Raw genomic sequence first — 21,549 nt, forward strand, 5'->3', positions numbered from 1 at the left:
ATTGATATGAGAAAGTACAATTTTTATTACCAGCCAGTCTGAATGAACAATACATTAAAAATCAGGAAAATCAAAATCATTTAAAACAAACAAAAAGAAAATGTTTCACTGTTATGCCACAAAGAGAACCTCCAACACCCAAATTAACTATACACTTGTATATAAAAAGGTGCAAGTGATTTTTAAAGTTAATTTCCGTTTTGATTGTGATGGTCTTGAATTTGATGTCTTAGTGTTAGATTGCCACCAAAGTGCACAAAGGATGTGAACAATTTAACAGTTCTCTGCATATATATTTGAAAAAAAAAAAAAAATCATTCACCGCTTTTCAGCACCCTCATCCACTGCTCCTTGTCTGACCTGTGGCCAAAAGCAAACTTAATTGTAGACAGCCCAAACATGGCACTACAGTAATCCCTTGCACTATTTACGAATTTGTGTCCAACCACTTCCGAAACCTACCCCCATCTATTTGTGTTTTTTACTCCATCTGAGACACAGGGCTGACATGCAATACTTGTACCTGCTGGGTGCAACTAGTATCATGGCAGTTGCGTGTCCGGTATGACTCCGAGAGAGATGCAACAGGAAGGATTCCGGCGGTAGACCAAGAGTTTCCGTCTTCAGGGAAGCAACGTGCACGTACGTGGGGAACTTTGCATGGTCCTCCACCAGGAAGCGTTGTTCCCTGACATGAAAATGGAGATTTTGCCTTTGAACGTAGCGGAAAGTACATGTAACTTCAGTTCTACGAGTCAAGTACTTTCTTGACGAGAGGATCAACAAGTCATTGAAGAGGTGAAGGTGGACATTGCTGAGGAGCATTCTGGCGTTTGAGTCTCTCTCCACAGTCAGCAGGCTCAAGGGACCCTGGTGCACCAAAAAACGTCCGCTTATGACCAGAGGAATTGCCTGAAAGATGGTGAGAAATATATATATATTTTTTTCCAGAATTACTCACTGTCTTATTAGCATTCTTTTGGGTCTTAATTCTGTCGGGAAACCCATATTCTCTGGCTGAGCAGGACATTTTGCTCGAGTATGCCTTTAAACTCTTGAGAATTCATTGCTGGATGTAACAAAGCAGCCCCAGGATTATTATCTGTCCGTCTTTAGCAAGCACAGTGGTGTTTTTTTTTTTTTTAATTATTATTATAAATGTTGTGACAGTTAATTTAAAATGACTTCAGCAATTATACTCTTAGACCAGAGATGGGCAACATAAATGGAGTGGGCCACAGTCGCCCGAAATCAGTGCTAAAGGGGGCCACACACACTTCCATGTTTATAATGCCCCGTTGTCCTCTCAATCACACCCCCACAAAAACTCTCCTCAAAAATTGCAAAATCAAATCAAAAGGGCAGGTAGGAGTGAGGTCCACTAGTTGCCGAACTCTATATTGTGCCAACAATAGTTTGGCTGAAACTTTTCCATGAAAGTTGAATGTCTACATTTCACACACACCTTTGTTTTGTTTCAAATGTATTGTGGTGGTGTGTATTTGAAAAACAACAACAACAAAAAAAACATATATAGTACTGCCCATACACCGCTGGACCAAACTGGGTTCTGCTGTTCCATCAGTCCAAAAGTCTTACAAAGAAAAAATAAAGGCCTACCTTCAGTTTGCCAAAATCCAGCAGCATCTCCAGGGAGACCAGTTCCTCGATAACTTTCATTTTTTGGATCCCCTCGTTGCACTCAATCACAATCTGGTCCGAACAAAAATATCAAGGATGAAATGTGCTGTGAAGTTCTTTTCATCGCAACTGTACCTCATGTATGGCCTCCTTTGCTTTGTTCAGATATGACACACCATCTGAATCTGCTTCAGTCAGTTTAAGGATATTCTGAGGGGAAAGACAAAATGTACAATCTAATGAATTTTGAAAAAAAAAAAAAAGGTTTCAATTTACACCATCAGTTCATAATTACAGCACAGACAATGCAAAGGCTCTCCCGGAATTATGTTTATTGAATTTTTCACACCGTTTTTTTTTTTTTTTGCAAACTGCGTGCATCCAGGTGAAAGTATATACATTTTACGGATACCCAGCGAGACACCCCAAATTTCATTCAGAGATGCCCTCTGGACAGTTAAAAATAAAATTGCCCTTCCAACACCAACCTCAAGGCACCACTGTATTTGTATAGTGAACACATGTCAATACAAAATTACCTCCAGAATGAGCTTAATGCGAGTGATTCTTTGGAAAGGAAGGACGAGGAAGGACTTGAGACGCTGCCTCTGGCACACCGGCTCGCCCTCGAGCTGCTTGAGACGTGACACGAAGTCACGGTTCTGCTGCCTTGAGGTGGAGGAAGAGCGATGAGGATGACCGCACATTGAGAGCAGCCGCAAAACATTGCACTTGCACGGCAGACTCACAGCAGCTGGTTGATAAGCGCCTCCTGGTACATCATGTTGGTCACGTAGGGCACGTAGTGGGTGCGGAAGGCGGGGCAGTGGTCAAGTACAACATCCCCAAGCTGGGATAAAAACACGCTCTCGCCCAGGCGGCTCTCCAGGTCCATGAGAAACCTAGAATATAAGTATATATATTTTTTAAGAGGGCAGCATGGCTCGGCTTCAGCTAACCCTTATAAGGACAAGCACTATAGAAAAACAGACAAAGGCGCCGAGTAAAGTAGCATCGCTCTCACTTCTCGCTAGCGGTTTTCACATGACGGACGTTGGAGAACAAAGTGTGGTGCTCCATTTGGGACAAGGTGCGCTTGAGGGCCTTGGATGAGCAGAAGTGATCCACAGTGACGCCCAGGCTCCTCAAGTACGACGCCTCGGAGGTGATCAACTCAAACATTGACTACGGAAAAACAAGCAAACCAAAATGTACTCATTTAAAATTACATTGGAAACTTGATGGTAAAATCTGGAAGCAACCAAAATATGACAATTCCAACCCCCCGCCCCCCAATTCTGTCTCACAGAGTTTACATTTTTCTGTAACATTTGTTCCATTAATTCAGCTGTTTTTTGATCAAGTATTCTTTAATTTTCAAATTTATGTATTCATTTATTATATAATAAATGAATTTGTATTTATTATAATTGGTTAATTTTGTAAAAAAAAAAGGTTGAATTTACAAGTCAAGCTAAACCTTAAAGAGAAGTCAACCCAAACATACTTTTTTTTTTTTTTCAACAATATGTTCTATGCAAGCCCACTCATTGGAACAAGGCATTCTGATAAATATTGCATTTGTGGAATAAGAGTTAATCCACCCCTTTTTAGCCATCTATGGGAGTGGCCATTTTGTCACGTCTGTGAACTGAAAATGACATCACAACTGTGCAGGGCTCAGGTAACGACCAATCATGGCTCAGAAAACAGGTGAGCTGTGATTGGTCATTACCTGAGCAGTTGTGATGTTATTTTCAGTCGACAGAAGTGACAAAATGGCCGCCCCCTGTGATGGCTAAAAAGGGGTGGATTTTGCTGCTTAACTCATATTCCACAAACGCAACATTAATCAGAATGCGGCGTTTCAACTAGTGGGCCTGCTGGGAACATATTCTTGAAAAATATATTTTTGGGTTGATTTCTACTTTAAAGATTGAAATTTAATATATAAACGACCTACGAACAATTACATCACCTAACAAAAAGGCTCTCTGAGCGCATAGTGTTCTTCGCTTGGGGACTTCAAAGAAAAACTGCATGCAAGCTGCTCATTTCCTCATTCTCGCACAAGTGAGCCATGAAGAGGCTCATCATTGTGCTATTTTCAGAGGTTTAAGTGTATAAGTAGATGTCCACATACATTTTTGGTGTTGATTGATAATATGCACAATGATTTTGAATGAACAAATTATGTCCACTTCCTCCCACCAAGAGGCCCTCCTTGCTGGACCATTTCTTTAATGTCGATGCATCCATTTTCTAGAGCACTTATCAAGGGGCAGAGCCTATCCCAGTTAGCTTTTATAGACCAGCAAGCATTCACATCTATATGGACAATTTAGAGTCATCAATCCATGAGGAAGCAGAGGACAAAAATACCACATAGGAAGGCTGGAGCAGAGATTCTAACCCTGGACCGCACAACTGTGTTGCAGATGTGCAGACCAATACCCACAAAATTACGTTAGAGCCCAGTTAACCTGACTATATCTGAGAACTACGTCGCACCTCCTGAAGTCGAATCTGTCGGGCTGTCAGACTCCCGAGCAGATCGGCCGCCTTCACCTCATCCAGGTCTTGCCACAGAGTGCAAGGCGCCACGCGGATCACGTGGCGATCGGGAGGAGAGGGCGAGGTTGAGGTTGACCCGGGCGAGCTCTGCAGACGAGACTCTTGGAGACAAAGACGGGATTGCAGACCCTGCAGGTACTGGGGGGCGATCAGCTCGGACAGGGAGGTCTTTGTGTTGAGTCTCTGGAGGTCGTCTCTGACCGCCTGTACACAATAGTCCTGGTAGAGGGGGCCTAAACATTCAAAAATAGTTTTTTTTTTTTTTTTTAAATAAGTCACTTTGAAATGATAGTCCTCAACTAATCACAAAAAAATACAAAACCTAATCATTTAGCTCAGGAAACAAGTGGTTTAGCATTAGCAGTTACTTTACAAAATTGACGGTCACTATACCGGTATCATCTGTTTCATTGTTTGTGGAATTTTTTAAAGGACACATTTTATTCAAAAATAATTTAAGAAAAAAGGTATAACTTCAGAAAATACAATTCAGTATAATTTTTGAAAAAGAGTTCATATTCAGTAAATGCACACATTTATATTAATACATACTCAATTTTGGTATTTTAATGAAGTATAATTTGTAAAAAAAAAGGCAAAGAGTATATTCACATCATAACATATTGGAATAAAGTTTCAGTTTGCAAAAATTGCACTACATTCTTTTAAAATAAAGTACAATATTTATTAAAATTAAATTAGTGTCATTGAGCAATCAAACGATTACTTTTTTTTTTTTAACTATGAAAAAAAAAACAATGTATAGAAATTACTTTGACAGGCACTAACATTAACAATAAGGGAGCCAAGGTTACGTTTAAATATAAACATGAATAAATGCACTTAATATCAATACAATAATATATTCTTCAATGATTAAAAACAATGTACAGACGGTGTTATATTCATTATACCGCATATATTACAAACTAAACACACGTGCGCGGACACACAAAAAGCATCCTCTCTAACACCTCCGCAGTTGAATAAATACTTCTTGCTACTATGAGGCTGTACAATGTTTAACTGCACTTACATGTATGAATGTACTTTGACTGGAAGGACACACTGGGCTCCTCCTCGTCAGGCCTGGAAGCGCAATTGGTTTAAATGCCACATTGAATAGATCTACTAGAGTCTTTCCTAACACCTTACTCTTCTTCTGGTATATCCTGATCCACTGGAGGAAGCAAAGGGGACTCGTTTTCCTCTTGTCCGGGAGGACAAAATAACTTTGGCATGGCGTGCATTTTACCAAAGTTCCACATTCCCATCGCGGCAACTGATCTGATGGCTGATGAGATGTCTAATAAAGGAGGACTAGAAGAAGGCTGATTAGGATAAAATCATATTTCCACAAATAAAACTGTATATATAAAATTGTTGAAAAAGCAGAAGTAAACCCAAACATATTTTTCAAGAATGTTAATTGCAAGCCTACTAGTTGAAACAAGGCATTCTGATAAATATTGCGTTTGTGGAATAAGAATTAATCCACCCGTTTAGCCATCTCTGGGGGTGGCCATTTTTTCACTTCTGTCGACTGAAAATGACATCACAATTGCTCAGGGCTCAGGAAACGACAAATCACGGCTGACCCGTAGAATAAATAAAATAAACTGCCACAGGTGCTTCTACTCAAACCAGCAGGTAAGAATGCATCGAGTTGAAGCACCTTTGGCTAAAGCTAACCTGTGACAGGGTTTTTACTTTCAGGACCTGGATTTGGTCTCAATAATGTTCTGCGGTTTTGCTCTTGGAAAGCAGTCAAATTAAACATGAAATAAAAAAGCATTATAGAAAAACAAAAACAAAACAAAAAAGCTGACTGAATTCAAAATAATTTGTCAAACAAAACAAAAAAAACCTCATATTTAGCAGAGTTTTGACTACTGCAGCATCAACTTGTAACAGCAGAGATCATGTGGAAAAAAACAAAATAAGTATCCGTACGTTCTGAAGGAATAAGCACATTATGCAACGCCAAAACGCAAATTTGTTACGCAACAGTGGGGCGGAAATTCTTCGCGGCTCACTTGCAGAAAGACAACTAGTAAATGCTTCTTAAAGCGTTTCCTCGACTTGCGATTGTTTACCTTTTTTAATTTCACCTGGCTGGGGTTGTAGAGAGCCCGAAGCTCACTTATAACTTTTGTTTGCAAGACAAGGCAACAAAGTAACACATTATTCAAACATAGAGGTTTTCTGCATGTGCAAACTGTAATACAAACATCACTTAAGAGCTTACTTGTGATTCTGGCTTGGTTCCACCGGGTCACTTGCCGACTCCTCCATGTTCAAATCAAGCATAAGAGGCTGCTCCGTAGTCCTGCTCATAGTGGGATGCTGGGACTTGAGGTGATTCCCTACTCCCAAACAAATGTCTTCAAAGTAGGCGAGCAGTTGAGCGAAGACGTCTCCACCTATGCTGTTGCTGCTGGCTTCGCCGGTGCTGCCGAAGTCAGCCATTTTGACTTCAACGCCACCATCACCCATTTGATTAAATGGAATGCCAATCAAATCCGCACACAGGTGCGATAATTACTTTTGGTTTTTTACCTCAGTCAAGTAAAAATACAATTTTAAAATCATCCAATAGGACATTTGGGATATATATATATATAAAACAATTAAACACACACACAGTATACAAATACTAATCTCGGTTTTATTTTCACCATTCAAATTTCATATAAGATAAAAGTAAATAAATCATCAAAAAACCCATCAAAAAACAAAAATCATCAAAAAACATTGGATGCTAGATGACCCGGATAAAGCCATGTGATAAAAGATGACGGGTAAATTTTAAGCCATGTTCTCGGACACATAAGAAAAAAAAAAAGAACATGAAAACTCATACGTGCACCCGTTTTGATTTGACATACAAAGTAAACGGTAAACATACATACATTAAAAAAAAAGAAAACAAACAAAGCTCTACATTTGGATACTTAAGTCCAATTTTTTTTTTTCGCTCTTATTTTTGGTAGATTTGTAAACGTGTTTAATTTGCTGTATTGTGGCAAATTTTAGAGAGATTTTACTGATACTCTTCCAACTGTAATGGTTGCTACAAAAAACTTTAAGAAATTAACAAACGGCAAGTTGGATGACAAAAAAAAAAATCATCTATTGTAGAAATCACCTTAAAGTAGACATCAACCCAAACACATTTTTTTCAAGAATATGTTCCCAGCAGGCCCACTAGTTGAGACACAGCATTCTGATTAATATTGCCTTTGCGGAATATGAGTTAAGCAGCAAAATCCACCCCTTTTTAGCCATCTCCGGGGGCGGCCATTTTGTCACTTCTGCCGACTGAAAATGACATCACAACTGCTCAGGGCTCAGGTAACAACCAATCACGGCTCAGTTTCAGAAAACAGGTCAACCGTGATTGGTCGGTACGTGAGCCCTGAGCATCTGTGATGTCATTTTCAGTCAGATGGGTAAAAACAGGTGGATTAACTCTTATTCCATAACGCAACGCAAAATTTATCAGAATGCCTTGTTTTAACTAGTGGGCTTGCATAAAACATATTCTTGAAAAAAAATGTTTGGGTTGATTTCCCATTTGAGCAGCGTAAACACACTAGCTGAATTTGAGCATTTTTCAATCAGAATCAGCCCGCTTATTTTATGTCTCTCCAAGTTTAAGTGGGGTGTGTTAAGAGTGATTTTGCCTCCTAATTCTTCTCAAAAATGGTCAGGGCAGACAATTAGAGTGGGGTACCCACACTAACCTACAATCGGACCAAATTGGAGCATTTTCTCTCCGTTGCGATCAAAGTCTGCAAAGTACTGATTATCTGATGGCTCGAAAAGACCATCCTGCTCGATCATCCAGTTGTGTGGTGTGTGTTAGGGGTGATATTTCCTCGCTTATCAGCTCACAAAACAGTCATGGATGACATTCATAAAGCGGGGCAAAAACCTAATGATAAACAGGACAAATTTGAGTATTTCATTAATGGCTTGATTATGAGATGTCTTTGAAGTATCTCGTGGTGTGGGATGTGTTGAGTTAATTTTGCTTCCTGGTCTGCTTGGAAAACTCTCAACAACCGGCAAACATTAACGTTAAATCTGATCAATATTTACGATCGCAAATCCTTATGTATGGGGTCAACACTGACTGGAGGTATGGACTCTGAGATTGTGACGAATGATAGCCAACCCGGAAACTCGTTATCTTCTTCTATTGCTTCTTCTATGTCTACTACTCTTTTCTTGTATTTGTCCGGCAGCTAGGATGTCCTGCGGCACTGTGCTACCTGTTACACGTCGGTCTAGGTACAGACACATGGTTTGGTGTGAGAGACTCACGATTGTCAGTGGTGTGCAGTGTTGGATATCTGGAATACACCACACACTATGAGAGCCGTAAGAACAGACTTGTCAGTTTCCCCCCCCCCCCCCCCACCCACCCCGGCATGTGGGGTCTCTCACAATTAAAAAAAAGATGTGTGTACCCCGTTTAAGAATAACAAAGGGCAACTTATGTATTTTTACAATAAACAATAAATGGCATATGTCAATGTTGCATGACAAAGAAAAACAAAATCAACTTATGGTAGAAAACACCTTAAAACCATTGAGATGGATGCTCGATCGAGACGCCGGCATGCAAATACACACCCCACATATTCGCTATGTCAAGAAAAAGGATTATCAGTCCTGTGTGACAGCATATCCCTGTTAAGACACGTTCCCTTCAAAGAGGGGCGCGAGACATCTGGATCAAAAAGCAAAAGCGTAAAAGGAGACGAGACGTTGGCGGGGGCGGGCTCGCAGTCTTAGGTGGGCACGGTGATGCTGCGGGCCAGGAGGGCCAGCAGGGCCAGCTCCACGACCCCGTGCGCCTGCTCTAAAGCCTCTGCAGCATCGCGGGCAGAAAAACCTGCAGCCTGGATTCTCCGGATGTGTTCGGCTGGAAATTGTTCTGTAAAGGTTATGGGAGGTGGTGAGTCGGTGGTGCCGGAGACAAGACTGTCTGGGGTGCTTGCGTCCGGGGCTTGTCCGTGCGCATCCCCGCTCCCCGGCTGCCCCTCCGGGGGTTCCCTGAAGCCCCCGTCATGGTTTGGAGGACTTGCCGATTTGGGATTATAGACGCTGGGGTCGCCGGCTTCGGATGGAGGCTGCGGAGGATTTGCCGACTCGGGATTATAAACGCTGGGATCTCTGGCTTCAGATGCGTGCTCTGGAGGACTCACTGACTTGGGATGATAAATGTTGGAGTCTCTGGCTTCAAACGGAGACTCCAGATGCCCCTCCAAAGAGTCTGCCCCTTCACTCACCGAGGGCCCGTCGCAAGCAGCACCCGGTTTGCCTTTGGCATCGCTTGGTTCCACACTAACTCGGGTTGGATCCTCCTCCTGGGAATGCGTTGTGGGGCGCGGGGCACCACAGTTGTTGGAAAGCAGCAGCTCATGGAGCTCCAAGAGAGCGGCGGCCAGAGATGGAATGCCGTCAGAGCCCTCGGGCTGATCCCTGCATGAGGAGTCCATTTGGACAGAGTCCGACTGGCAGGGATCCGTCGTCCCAGACCCAGCTGCCTCGTGCTCCATGGGCTGACAGTGTGCTAATTCTGGATCGGGGAGGGTTAAGATGTTCTCTACCTTGGATGGTTCCGTAGTCTCCTTCTCACCACCCTCTTGACACTGGAGGGCTTCAGCTGACTGACCAGGTTCCAAGGTTCCTTCTACCAAGACAGTATGATCTTCCAGTGGGGGAGGCTGGAGCTGATCCTGCTCTGTAGGCAGATGAGGCTCCTGGAGGCCAAGTTGGTCCGGTCCTGAGGACCGCTCCACAGTGACCTGGCTGGACTCTGAGCAATCCGAGTCGGAGATCTGGGGATGTGCGCTTGAGGACATTTGGTCTGAGGCTGTGGGTAGTGTCAATGTCGGCGGCTGCGGTGAGGTAGTCTGTCCGTCTGCAGAGTCTTTTTGGTGGAGAGAACAGATGACACAACCAAACATCGTGAGAAGATGGAGCCTCATTGGAAGCTGTCAAAGACTCACAGTGCTTCTCTTTTTCCACATTTTCTTATGTTGCAGCCTTATTCCAATGGTTTACATTTTTTTCCCCCTTCAAAATACGACACACAACACCCCACAAGTACAACATATTTTTGTACATTTATTAAACATAAAGCTATTCAGTCTTTGCCATGAATTGTGGGGACTTTTTCTATGCATATGCAGATTTTTAAAATTATAATATTGGGTGTTGTGTGGCGAATTGACAAAATATGTAAAAAAAAAATTAAGTACCATGGATACTTTCCACATGCACTGTGCATGTGTCATACAGACAGTGGAAGCTCAAGACAAATGTGGACTTCAACCAAAAATGTCCTCTAATGCTAGGTAAGTTCAAAGTGATGTCTGCACCATGTCACCTCTTGGTGCGGTGTTTGGCCTTTTGGGGGGGCTATTTAGCCTTTTATGGCTTAGCTTCAACCCCCATGAAGGTGTAGCTCACAAGCACATCAATGAATCAGGAGTGCTAAGAGAAGAACAAATGGCAGCCTGGTGTAGACGGGCGTCCAATATTTCGCCCAAGGTTAACTGGGATAGGCTCCGGCTCACTCTTGAGCCAAACGAGGAAAAGTGCTATAGGACGTTTGGATGGGCTGAAAAATGTCAAAATCCGAATTAATTGGGTTCAATCGCAGAGGTTCCACTGCTTGTTTGCAGTTTGCACATTCACTTTAGCTAGTTCATTTCCCGAGCTTCACTTTAATCCTCGTCATGCAAAAATACACAAAAAAAGAGTAGCAGCTCCTGTGGCGAAAATCATACCATAATCAAGGTGGTCAAATAAAATACAACAAAAAATGCAATGGACTTCAGCACCGGCCATGGCTGGCTTGTGAGTTTTTGCAGTACCTGATTGTTTGGGCACCCCTCCAGCTGTCTCCATTTGCATCAGTGCTGTTCTGCTCAGGGGTTAAGGCGCACACCGCACACATCATGCAGAGGGACGGAGAAAGTTAGCAGTGGCACACAAAACGTGCAGCAACCAAATCACACTTTTTTTCCCCCCACGTGTGCATCTTTTTAACGGCATCGCTGTTACTATACTACAAAGGACCCCTTTGAAAATGAGATGATGCATCTCAAGGTGATATCCTTTAACGCAATAAACACTACGGAAAACAAAACTGGTGTTAATGAACATGCCATATACCTTTAGTTTAATTGAATACTGTTGGCATAGCAGGCATTTTAGTCGTTAGTTCAAGCATGTACGCAACATCTAAAGCTTCCTTCTATAGCTTCCCGCTGATTTGTTTCTCCTCAATACCGGTAATTATGAAATGTCTTTGTATTCCTCTAATTAGGATATAAAAAACGTAAGTCTAAGTACCTACCTAAACCCACTGACTTATGTACATAGCCATCCATCTATCTATCTAGGCTGAGCGATAAGGTCCTAATTTACTAACTTACTCTAGTAAAACCCCAGATTTGTTTTTTTTTTGGAACAAAAATACAATTTCTGATTTTAACTGATTTGCCCCCTTATCCTAAAGAAATACCGGTTAGCAAATGGCAATAGTATACTTCAAAATTAGTTTTGCTTTTGCTTTTTGCCGCTTCTGGGATTGGTTTTAATTACCCTGATACTAAATAAGCTCTGCAGCAGTTTTTTTCCCTCAGCATTATCTTCCACAGAAATATTTTTTTTCATTAGATAATGTAAATACGTAAATGCAAGCAGTGTAATATAGGCACTTATTTCCATGTACTGTAAATATCAGTAAATGTAAACAAATGCTTTGTTAAAACGTGTAAACTTGACCCGTAATAGTCAACATTAAAATTTAACATCATAAATGAGCCCTCAAACTCCATTGCTCGATAGATCCATGCCTGCTGTCATTAACTCCGGCCCCCTGTATCTGATGGGGTCTCAAACTCCGGTCCTCAAGGGCCTCTTTCCGCGTGTTTTCTATCGCTCCTTACTGCAACACACCTGATTCAAATGATCGGCTCATCAGCAAGCTTTGCAGGAGCCCGATAATGATCCTGATCATTTGAGTCAGGTGTGTTTCAACAGGAAGAGATGGAAAACATGCAGGAAAGTGACCCCCGAAGACCTGAATTTGAGACCCTGAAAGATGATGGCATGACATGATCATGTGACAGCATGAATAAAGTTCATGTGGCTCATGCAATTGCCATTCTAACAAAGAAGGTGGGGGGGGAAAAAGCTCAAAGAAAAAGAAAAAAAAACAAGCCAATGGTAGAGGAGACCATACATACCGCTTTCGTGTATGGACCGCTGAAGCGCCTCCGCGAGCTCTCTGTCCGCTATCTCTTCAGGGCGGCTTTCCTCGCGTCCCTCAGGCCCGTAGGCCAGCCGGGCGCATTCGGGCAGCTCGGCCTCGGACAAGAAGCGAGTCTCGGTGCCCGTTGTGCCGATGAGAAGCACGCTTTTCTTCAAGTCGATTGAACACTACAAGACAATTAAGTCCAGTTAGTCATGCTTAGGGGTTCGATTTAGCACCCTAAATTCAGGGATTGAGAGAGGGGAAGACAGGCGGTTCATACCTGGTGTCTCTTGAGCATGTCCAGGCCGAGCAACATGTCCATTGGCTGGTCCTCCAAGATGGAGAAAGAACAGGGAAGAAAATCCCCTTCAATCTGGACCTGAGCTGCATGGACACAAGAGACAGTCAGCACATTACGGAGTTATCTTCTCTTTCTCATGGAAGGACTCCACACAAAAACACCAACCCAAATGAATCCTGCCGATGATCTTCTGCGTGCCCACTCCCTTGGCGATGCCTGCCCAGCGGCGATCTACCAATCGCATGATGTTGCAGCGGTCCGCACAGGCTTGGCTCATGATGGTCATTTGGGCGCCTGAGAGACCCGTCGTTGAAAACAGAAAGATACCTAAGATTAATGCAAACTGTACCCTACAGGGAATGATTTCAGGAAAATATGGAATTGAGTTTTCGGGGGGGTTCGGGGGGAAAGAAACTATCCAAATACGTCTGTTTATTTTACTCATTTGCTAGCTTGTGCATTTAATATAACCGTTACACGACGGAGACAACTTGACATGCGTTAAGAGTCAGTCATAGATGGATGTAACGGAGAGAATCCGGTCACTTTTCAAAATAAAATGTTTTTCAGCCTCGGATGATAAATAAAATGGAAGTACTGTACTTTTCTTTTCTTTCTCTCTTTTATCCGTGCGGCCCGCTTTGGCCCGGTCCAAAATGGCCCGCGGCCCGGTCCGATAATAATAATAATTTTGAGACCTATTATTGTGTAGATCTAAAAACTCGATACAGTAGGCTGCTTTGCTGCGCAAATAAATGCAAATACCATTGCTGATATAATAAGTAATTAATATATATTTACTTTTGACATTGAGCTCCTCGTCATGGCTGACGTCAGCTGTAATCGATACATTTCTGGTTTTCGAGCGTGCACTATGTAACGGTTCTATTATTTTCTCTCTAGATATTTAACAATAGTAATGGCTAATTTGTTGTTAATAGTTGTTGCTCTCCATCCTAATGCAGTTCCAGCCAGACCTATGTGAAATGTGTACTGTACACCTAAGCACTTATTCTGTTCTGTACTAATGGCTCTGCATTTCACCAGAGCTGGGCATCGCCTAACCGCCACCGCGTTCCATCCTGCATATTCAATCAACCACGCGGTCCCGGTCCATCCCTCGTTGGCGACAGACAGTCGGCGTCGAGAACATAATCCTCACGTCACAAGCAGGCGCCGCACGAGCAGACATGCCGCCAAACAAAGAAAAAATACCAAACAAAAACAACAGACACACGCACAGCGTGGTGATCGGTGAAATAAAAGCAATATGGGGCATATGTCACTGCGTCTGTGGGACCGCAAGGTATACCTTACCACAACACTGTTTTATTTTTATTTTTTTCCTTACTCGGCCGCGTGTCAGGAGTGCGGCACCTGCGTGTAACGTGGTACAGGTCCGTTCTCAATGTCATTTGGCTGACTCGGACCACGTGGGTTGATTACATGTGTGGACGGGAAAATATGCGATGCCCATCTCTGCATTTCACATTATTTCTCAATCTTCTCATGTTCTCTCTTGTTGCTCTGTGTTGCATTTTTCGCGACTCCTTGTTCGCCTTACTTGCTAAAAGTGTATCTTATTTGCCACAACGGAGGCAAAGATCCGCATCGCGCAAATCGTAGCTGCTGTCATAGACGTTGTTCAGAGCAAGTTAGCTTAGCGCCTAGCATTCCCAAGCATTAGAGACCACAATCAAAAATGATAAATCGTTCAGCCCGAGTGTTTTTTAATTTGGGGAAAAAGGCATAATAAGTCTCCTTCAGAGTCTGATCCAACAAGAATTACCTGAGTCAACAAAAGCTTTCACAGGATGTCCGTTGACTTTGCAGTTAATGTAGAGCATAACAACCTGGCCAAAGCTTTCTGGGGCCTCCTCCATTGCGATGGTCATATTTTCTTCTACATTGTGCTGCCTGGAACATGCGCAGATTCAAATGTCAACCAAGAATGAAAACATCCTGCAAACTGTTCCCGCTTGTTCGCATTTGTTTTCTTAACATTGACAATGGGTAGAAAAAAAACTCCAAGCAAACCTGATATCCTCCTCAATCTTTGCCTGCGCTTCCAAATCGAAAGGATCCGCAGTCAGCAGTCGGATTCGCTCTTGCTCCCGCTTGGCTCGATCCTGTTGTTGCTCCAGCAGCACTTTGGTGAAACGCTCTGAAAACAGAACAAGACATTAACGCCAACATCCGCTGATGACATACAGTATACAGTAGAACACTGCAATTAGTGTAAACTAGGCATGAGCCGATATTAGAGGCTGACGGTATGGTAACTGTGAGCAAAAATCTCACGGTATTAAAATGACACCTCTAAATTGTTTTCCATTGAACACATCTATTTGATTTTTAAACAAGACATCGAATATTTGGTACATAAAGAAACGTTTACCATCCATCCATTATCCAATCCGCTTATCATCACAAGGGTCACGGGCATGCTGGAGCCCATCCCAGCTGTCTACGGGCAGTAGTCGGGGTACACCCTGAACTGGTTGCCAGCCAATCGCAGGGCACACAGAGAAAAACAAACTTTCACACTCTCGATCACACCTAGGGGCTCTCTACTGCCTTCGTTCCTCCCCTTCCCCCCTGTGTGTGGAACTGCTCAATCCTGTCTTCTCAGCTCAGCCGAGGAGGGGGTATAAAAAAAACAAAAAACAACTGGCCTCTTATCGTTAACTACAAACGGGTGGCTCATTTAGCAATCTCTGCAAGCAGCTAAATATATTGTGTCCTGCTTAGAAGTTCCAAAAAGAAAAAAAAAGAGCACATTACCGGTGATGGACAGTTTGAGCGGTTATTGAAAAGGTGACTATTTAAAACCATGGTAAACTCTCAAACCCATAATTGGCCCATGACTACAGTAAACCCCTGCCGAATCACAAATTACTATTTGCAAAACCACCTACTTGCAAATGTTTATATAGAACACTACAAATCTGTTGTGGGTAATAAGGGCCTTTCACTGCTGGCCTAAACACTATTAGAAGCACTCACCTACAGTGCATTTTCAACCTACAGTCTCATACCATATCATGCCAAGAATCTATGCCGCATTTCAAATTTGTATACAAATGCTGTTTTTCTCTGGTTTTTATAGTCTATGCCAATGGGATGATGTTCGAGTAATCAACCGCTCTGCTAGTGAATAATTTGAATGCTTTTTAACCAAACTTCCTAATGACAAAGGCATTTTTCTCAAAAATAAAAACTTAGTTTATGTTAAAATGCAGTGTTCCAAATGATTAAGCAGAGCAGTGTTTCAAGACATTTTGTACGTTGTAAAGAACAGAAAATAGTCATTTGCTGAATTAGGAGGTTGTACAGTATTTGCTGAAATCAAAAGCTATTTCAATCAAAAGCATCTTAACAGGTGGACTTGGACATACTTAGAATCCATTTTCTAGGCGGACCTTTCATGAAAAGCTAGTGAGAAGAGATTACTTTCATAGCAAGGTGATAGTGCTGCTATTAAGGGGTGGATTAGGAAAATTGAGTCCTCACCAAAGGCCCAGGTAACAAATGCCGCCACTGTTCTCATTCACACTGTGAGGTTCCAAACGGTCAGAGTGAAGCAGTGCGGAGACTATTTCCGAACGCACCATACGTAAAACTGAGTCAAAAATATAATAATGTCTGTTTGGAATGTAGAAATTGGTATTTTTTTACATTGAAATCAAATAATGTTAAGAAAAGTTTGACATGGTTTTAAAGTGTTTCAGGATCTTAAGAGTATACTTACGATTTAAAGTAAACTATAACTAGAGGCAATTATAAGCGGGCGCTCAATTTTGCTACTCGTGTCAGGGCTCCGTCTCTAATTCCTGCAAACAGCAAGGGCTCACTGTACGTCAACATAGCTGTTTTATCTACCTAGATCTCCGCTCAGCAAGGCCTCTGCGAGCGGCGGGTTTCGCTCTTTCAGGAGGGAGAGCTCATGTGGATTGGACAGGAGCATCTGCTGGAGTAAGGCGGGGTCGTCAAGCCCCTGAGAAGAGGAGCCGCGAAAGGCCGGGGGGTTGAAGGTGGAGGGTTGCGCGCTGGGCTGTGGCTGTTGCTGAGGTGGTGGTGGTGGTGGCTGCTGCTGCGGCTGCTGTTGCTGTTGCTGCTGCAGTGGCGGTGCGGCCTGTTGTTGCCGCGGCCTGATGATACTACGAGGAGCAGTTGATGTCGAGGTGCCGGGTACTGTGATGGAGCGAAAGTCGATATGGGGCAGACCTACAGGGTGAAGATGAGGAAAGATTGATAGGTCAGTGGGATTTGACAACAACAAAGGCATGATTACCAAAAGAATTACAACAATAAAAGTTAACGGTGTCCTCAATTTATGAGTTTTTGTTCCAGCCACGGTGGCAAAACCCAAATTTGTACAAACTTAAGTGGGAATGTGCTGTAGTATATTTATAACCTACACTCATGCACAGTATTTTTTTGGCAAGGATGTGAATTAAGACAACGCGGACTGACCATGGTAACCTGGTTGACAGCGTGCCCATATTTGGAAATGCTGATTTAGTTAGCAACACCAGAACTAAAAAAAGAGACTTTTGCCAGTACTTTAGATTGGAAGTAAACCACGCCTCAACAATATGTACAAAAGAAAGCCCTGGCTCATTTTAAGGCGAAGGAGATGAACAGCACAAAAAATAAGGAAATGGTACATCCATTACTGATGGCTTGGCGGAAAATTGTAAAGTTATCTCGTTCATGAGTTAAAGTTAGACCAAGACCAAAGAAGTAAATGTGGTCCAGCATGTTGGGGCATTTATACAGTGAAGCAATTGGTAGGAGGTAGAAATAAATACAGTCTTTAGGTCGAAATTATGAGGGGGGCTTTAATATCTCATTTCATGGAGACATCACTTAATGATGACGTCACGTCATCACCATGCGTAAAAAATGAATCAATCTGAACAGTGGCTGAATTACTACGATTGCCATAAATGTCCACTTTATGCTTTATATTTCAAGTGGGATTAATTTAAAGTAAAAGATAAAGTCAATAGTGTTACTCAAAACACCTTTGCAGATTCGATCCCTTGCTGCCAGCGCGGAGCGCATTTTGGGCTCCGGTTGACATCAATGTCAGATACATGCGACCTGGCCGTTCAGACCGCGGACTCATTGTAAAAAATCGGATACGTATCCGATTTAGGACCACATATGAAAGCGACACAGGTAGGATTCGAAAAAAATCGGAATTGAACCATTCAGACTGTCATAAAAAAATCTGATACAGGTCGCATATGGGCAAAAAAATCCGATCTGGGTCGCATTGGCCGAGGCTCATTCTGCGCATGCCGGTCGCTTTGGCGACGCATGTATTCATACAGCAGACAAGAGCGAGGTCGCATTTATAATGTAATATGAACGCTTACACAATTTTTTTTTTTTTTCAAAAAATCCGAATTGAGCATTAAGACCTGCGGTGTGAACCTAGCCTTATTGTCCATAATCTCCCGGGTTGGTCTATAGTTGAAAGTGATAACCTGGGTTTTTTGTGTATTAATTTCATACCCTGAGAGACTCCATAAGCGTTGATATGAGTTTCGGAAAAAATGTGTCCGTTCTAGACAAATATAATAATAAATCGTCTGCAAACAGATATATTTTTTGCTTGCCACCAACAGCACACCTACAATCGTCTGCGAACAGATATATTTTTTCCCCACCCCCCCATAGCAATACCGGTTATATTTTGTTTAATCCAACTACTAAGAGGTTCTAGAAAAATGGCAAAGAGTAAAGGACTTGCCGCACTGCTTTATTGACATCCTCGTTCTAGTGTAATATAACATGTTCTCACCGGGGAAGGCTGGCTGAGTGGCTGGCGGCCTTCTGTCAGCTTGCCTGAGGACCACCACGTCTCCATCCTTCACACCGTAGGTCCCCAAGGCACGAGTGGGGTCTTTTAGAGGCTGCTCTACATAGGAGATCTTTAAAAAAAAAAAAAAAATGTAAACACATAACAACTGGCAACAATGGTATGAACGCTTGTAACATCTAATAATAAACTGTATGGAAAACATTGTGGTTGCGCAGTGGCTCACAGTGTGGAACTGCACTGTACCATCTAAACGACAACCACAATAACAAACATGGTGTTCAATTTATCGCGTTTGAGAGAGCAGAACTTGAGACAACAGAGGGTCCTCGGCAGAGCCGGGCATCGCCTAACCGCCACAGAGTTCCCATACGAGTCTGACAAACGGCGTCGAGAACGGACTTAATCTGTACCACATCACGCGCAAGTGACGCACTCCTGACACGCGGCTGGGTAAGGAAAAAATAAAGTAAAAACAAATATTGTATACCTTGCAAGCCCACAGATGCAATGACATGGCCATATTGTTTTTGTGTTTGTTATTTCACCAATCAACACGCTGTGCGTGTGTGTGTCTGTTGGTTTTGTTTGATATTTTTTCTTTGTTTGGCGGTGTGTCTGCTCGTGTGTGACATGAAGATTACTTTCCCAATGCCGATTGGCTGTCGCCGACGAGGGATGGACTGGGACCACGTGGGTCGTTTAAATATGCAGACGGGAACTCAGTGGCGGTTAGGCGATGCCCAGCTCTGGCCCTCGGTTTTTGACGTTACCAACATCCGTTTCAAATCATTTTGAGTGCAACTGTATACAGTGTTCCCTATATCATTTAATTGTTTTAAATTTTATTTTATATATAATTATTTTTTGGACCTATAACCCGTTTAACCTTGAAGAGAAAAGAAGTTACAAGAGTGTCATCTCAGCATGTACATATGCACTTACTGTGCGTTTTTTTCAAAATCAGATCAGTTATAAGACATTTATTTCGAAGGATAATGTTGGATGGTGTATTTAAAATAATATTTAAATTGTTTTGGGAGCATCGTTTGCAATATATTTACAGTTAAAACTATTAAATATACAATTATACAAGTTTTTAGAGGGGATGTCAATTGCTTGAGTTTTTTTTCGTTATTCGCAGGTTCCCGGTCCCAATCCTCCCTATTGATCAAAACACATAAACAACAATTAAGCATTATCACACAAGAGGAATGATGTACTCGCCCATATTTTAGAAACCGAGCACTTCTTCTTGAGTATTAAACGGACACTACTAGTGTGATGGAAACTTCTAAGGTGGCTTCAGGTTCAACTACGTCAGTTACAAGTTATTCATACGAGAGCTGTAAATAACCATAATTTTCATAATAGCAAAGTGACTCTATTGTTTCTTCCACAAACAGATTATGATTGAGTTCCTAGTTTGGGCCATAACATTGGTTAATTAAAATTGGTTAAAATGTTACTAATTGTTTTCCAAAATAAAACGGATGTTTGGATGTCTCATTTTGATAATCAGTCTATTTTCATGGAAGAGTACAGAAACCAGAGAATTACTGTTGGGGGACTGAAATCAGATGATTTTGATAACGGTTCTAAATGATTGATTGAATTATCAAAATAGAAGTCGATGAATTTGTTGATCGATTCATTGTCGATTAATCATGACACGTGAATATAAACTGTTGGGCAATATCTGAATTTGAACATTCAACTTTAATCGTTTTGTCTATTTGATTATCATGCTCTGGTTTAAAGACTTAAAAGTTAATATATCAGAAGTTATTCACCACTTACTAAGCACTTGAATAGGGTAAAAAAAACAAAACACTAGTACTTAATTTTACTCAAGCAATTATATGGAGGACTACGTTTTATTTTAACTTTTAACTTATTTATTTTAAAGTAACATTACCCCTATCAAAAGTTTTCTTTATAACCCTTTATTTAAATGGCTAAAACATTAAACCACGAACTTGATCAGGTTGGTGACAGTACTCTTACTAGAGTAACATTTTGGGGCACTTGGCCCTCCGCTGTACCGTGATTGGGTTGTTTGTTTAGCCATTAGCCTTCCCAAACAGACCTGCGCTTGTCTGACGAGAATCCCATGTAATTTCGTTTAAACGACGTGATTTTCCCCCCCACATAGGCGAATGACACCCAACTGAGGACGTATTGTTGTTAATAACGCTAAATAACGAACAGCCTTTCCCCGCTGCTTGGGTCCCAAAACGCAAGCAAAAGTATGATTCATGCTAGCAAAGCCGGCAGGGCTAACTAGCCACAAGCTAGGTTAGCTCGGCTTAACAGCCCTCCGCCGCCGGGTGTCCTTACCTGAATTTCCCCCGCCGGAATTCCCGATTCGAGTTCACAAAGTGCCACAAAGTCTCTCAGCTCCAGCTCTGGGGACACATCGAGGGCGAATGTGGTTTCTGGGCGATCCCTCGTCGCGCAGAAAACGGTGACCAGCATCGCTTAATTTTGGAAGCAGAATCGGTTGGCAAACCGCTGCAAGATAAAGGCACTTACTGCATTTCCTTTATTCACACAGCAGAACCCCGCATGCTCATGCTGGATTTGAGCCACTATTAGGCGTATTTCACGCCACGTAGCCGTCAAATGGAATGCGTGGAGTTTAGCCGAAGGTTGTGAATGTTGTGGACTTACTAGTAGACGTGCGACGTGACAGTAAATCATTAAAAAACTCCAACATGAAGAAATTATCTTGTATTCGCCCAGCGATGCCGTACCTCGCCCAGCTGTTTTTTACGACATGCCGTATAACAAAGTTTGGAGTCGTAATCATTTCGAAGCTCCACTACCTACTGACGACAGTATTATCATGTAATAAAAAGAAAATACTACAGATATTATATATATATATATATATATATATATATATATATATATATA

The 21,549-nt window shown here is 42.2% G+C and overlaps 2 protein-coding genes across 4 annotated transcripts; both read right to left on the minus strand.

Annotated features, from left to right (window-relative positions):
- Positions 1–8: 8 nt before the first annotated feature.
- LOC147141811 (rho guanine nucleotide exchange factor 19) lies at positions 9–6,703 on the minus strand. 3 transcript variants are annotated; one of them, XM_086039919.1, is made up of 12 exons: positions 6,464–6,609; positions 5,371–5,546; positions 5,252–5,304; positions 4,153–4,448; positions 2,666–2,826; positions 2,391–2,543; positions 2,181–2,310; positions 1,777–1,851; positions 1,621–1,713; positions 764–912; positions 524–688; positions 11–360 (listed from the first exon to the last, which is right to left on the minus strand). In XM_086039919.1, exons 2-12 carry the CDS (start codon positions 5,487–5,489, stop codon positions 315–317), a joined length of 1,440 nt encoding a protein of 479 aa, XP_085896045.1. In that variant the 5' UTR covers positions 5,490–5,546; positions 6,464–6,609; the 3' UTR covers positions 11–314. The 3 variants fall into 3 exon arrangements, with proteins under 3 accessions (XP_085896043.1, XP_085896045.1, XP_085896044.1); XM_086039918.1 differs by having other exon boundaries at positions 12–360; positions 5,371–5,535; positions 6,464–6,703; XM_086039917.1 differs by having other exon boundaries at positions 9–360; positions 524–912; positions 5,371–5,535; positions 6,464–6,703.
- A 1,918-nt stretch (positions 6,704–8,621) lies between these two features.
- Positions 8,622–21,455, minus strand: ddi2 (DNA-damage inducible protein 2). The gene is made up of 9 exons (XM_086040498.1): positions 20,971–21,455; positions 18,613–18,742; positions 16,680–17,024; positions 14,835–14,961; positions 14,587–14,714; positions 12,963–13,091; positions 12,777–12,880; positions 12,489–12,681; positions 8,622–10,159 (listed from the first exon to the last, which is right to left on the minus strand). The coding sequence occupies exons 1-9, from the start codon at positions 21,106–21,108 to the stop codon at positions 9,015–9,017; spliced, it is 2,439 nt and encodes an 812-aa protein (XP_085896624.1). The 5' UTR covers positions 21,109–21,455; the 3' UTR covers positions 8,622–9,014.
- Between the last annotated feature and the right edge of the window lie 94 nt (positions 21,456–21,549).

This window comes from Filicampus tigris, chromosome 9 (assembly GCF_054856515.1).
Source record: "Filicampus tigris isolate MCC_2025a chromosome 9, RoL_Ftig_1.0, whole genome shotgun sequence".
NCBI lineage: Eukaryota > Metazoa > Chordata > Actinopteri > Syngnathiformes > Syngnathidae > Filicampus > Filicampus tigris.

Excerpts from the sequence above, each read along its gene's own strand:
- ddi2 (XM_086040498.1), bottom strand. The coding sequence starts at position 21,108 with ATGCTGGTCACCGTTTTCTGCGCGACGAGGGATCGCCCAGAAACCACA. Across the intron at positions 14,715-14,834 it reads AAGATTGAGGAGGATATCAG|GCAGCACAATGTAGAAGAAA; the intron begins GTTTGCTTGGAG and ends CGCATGTTCCAG. Across the intron at positions 13,092-14,586 it reads GAAAGCTTTTGTTGACTCAG|GCGCCCAAATGACCATCATG; the intron begins GTAATTCTTGTT and ends CGGGTCTCTCAG.
- LOC147141811 (XM_086039917.1), bottom strand. The coding sequence starts at position 6,684 with ATGGCTGACTTCGGCAGCACCGGCGAAGCCAGCAGCAACAGCATAGGT. Across the intron at positions 2,827-4,152 it reads GACAGATTCGACTTCAGGAG|TCAATGTTTGAGTTGATCAC; the intron begins GTGCGACGTAGT and ends GTTTTTCCGTAG. Across the intron at positions 361-523 it reads ATACTAGTTGCACCCAGCAG|GTCAGACAAGGAGCAGTGGA; the intron begins GTACAAGTATTG and ends TTTTGGCCACAG.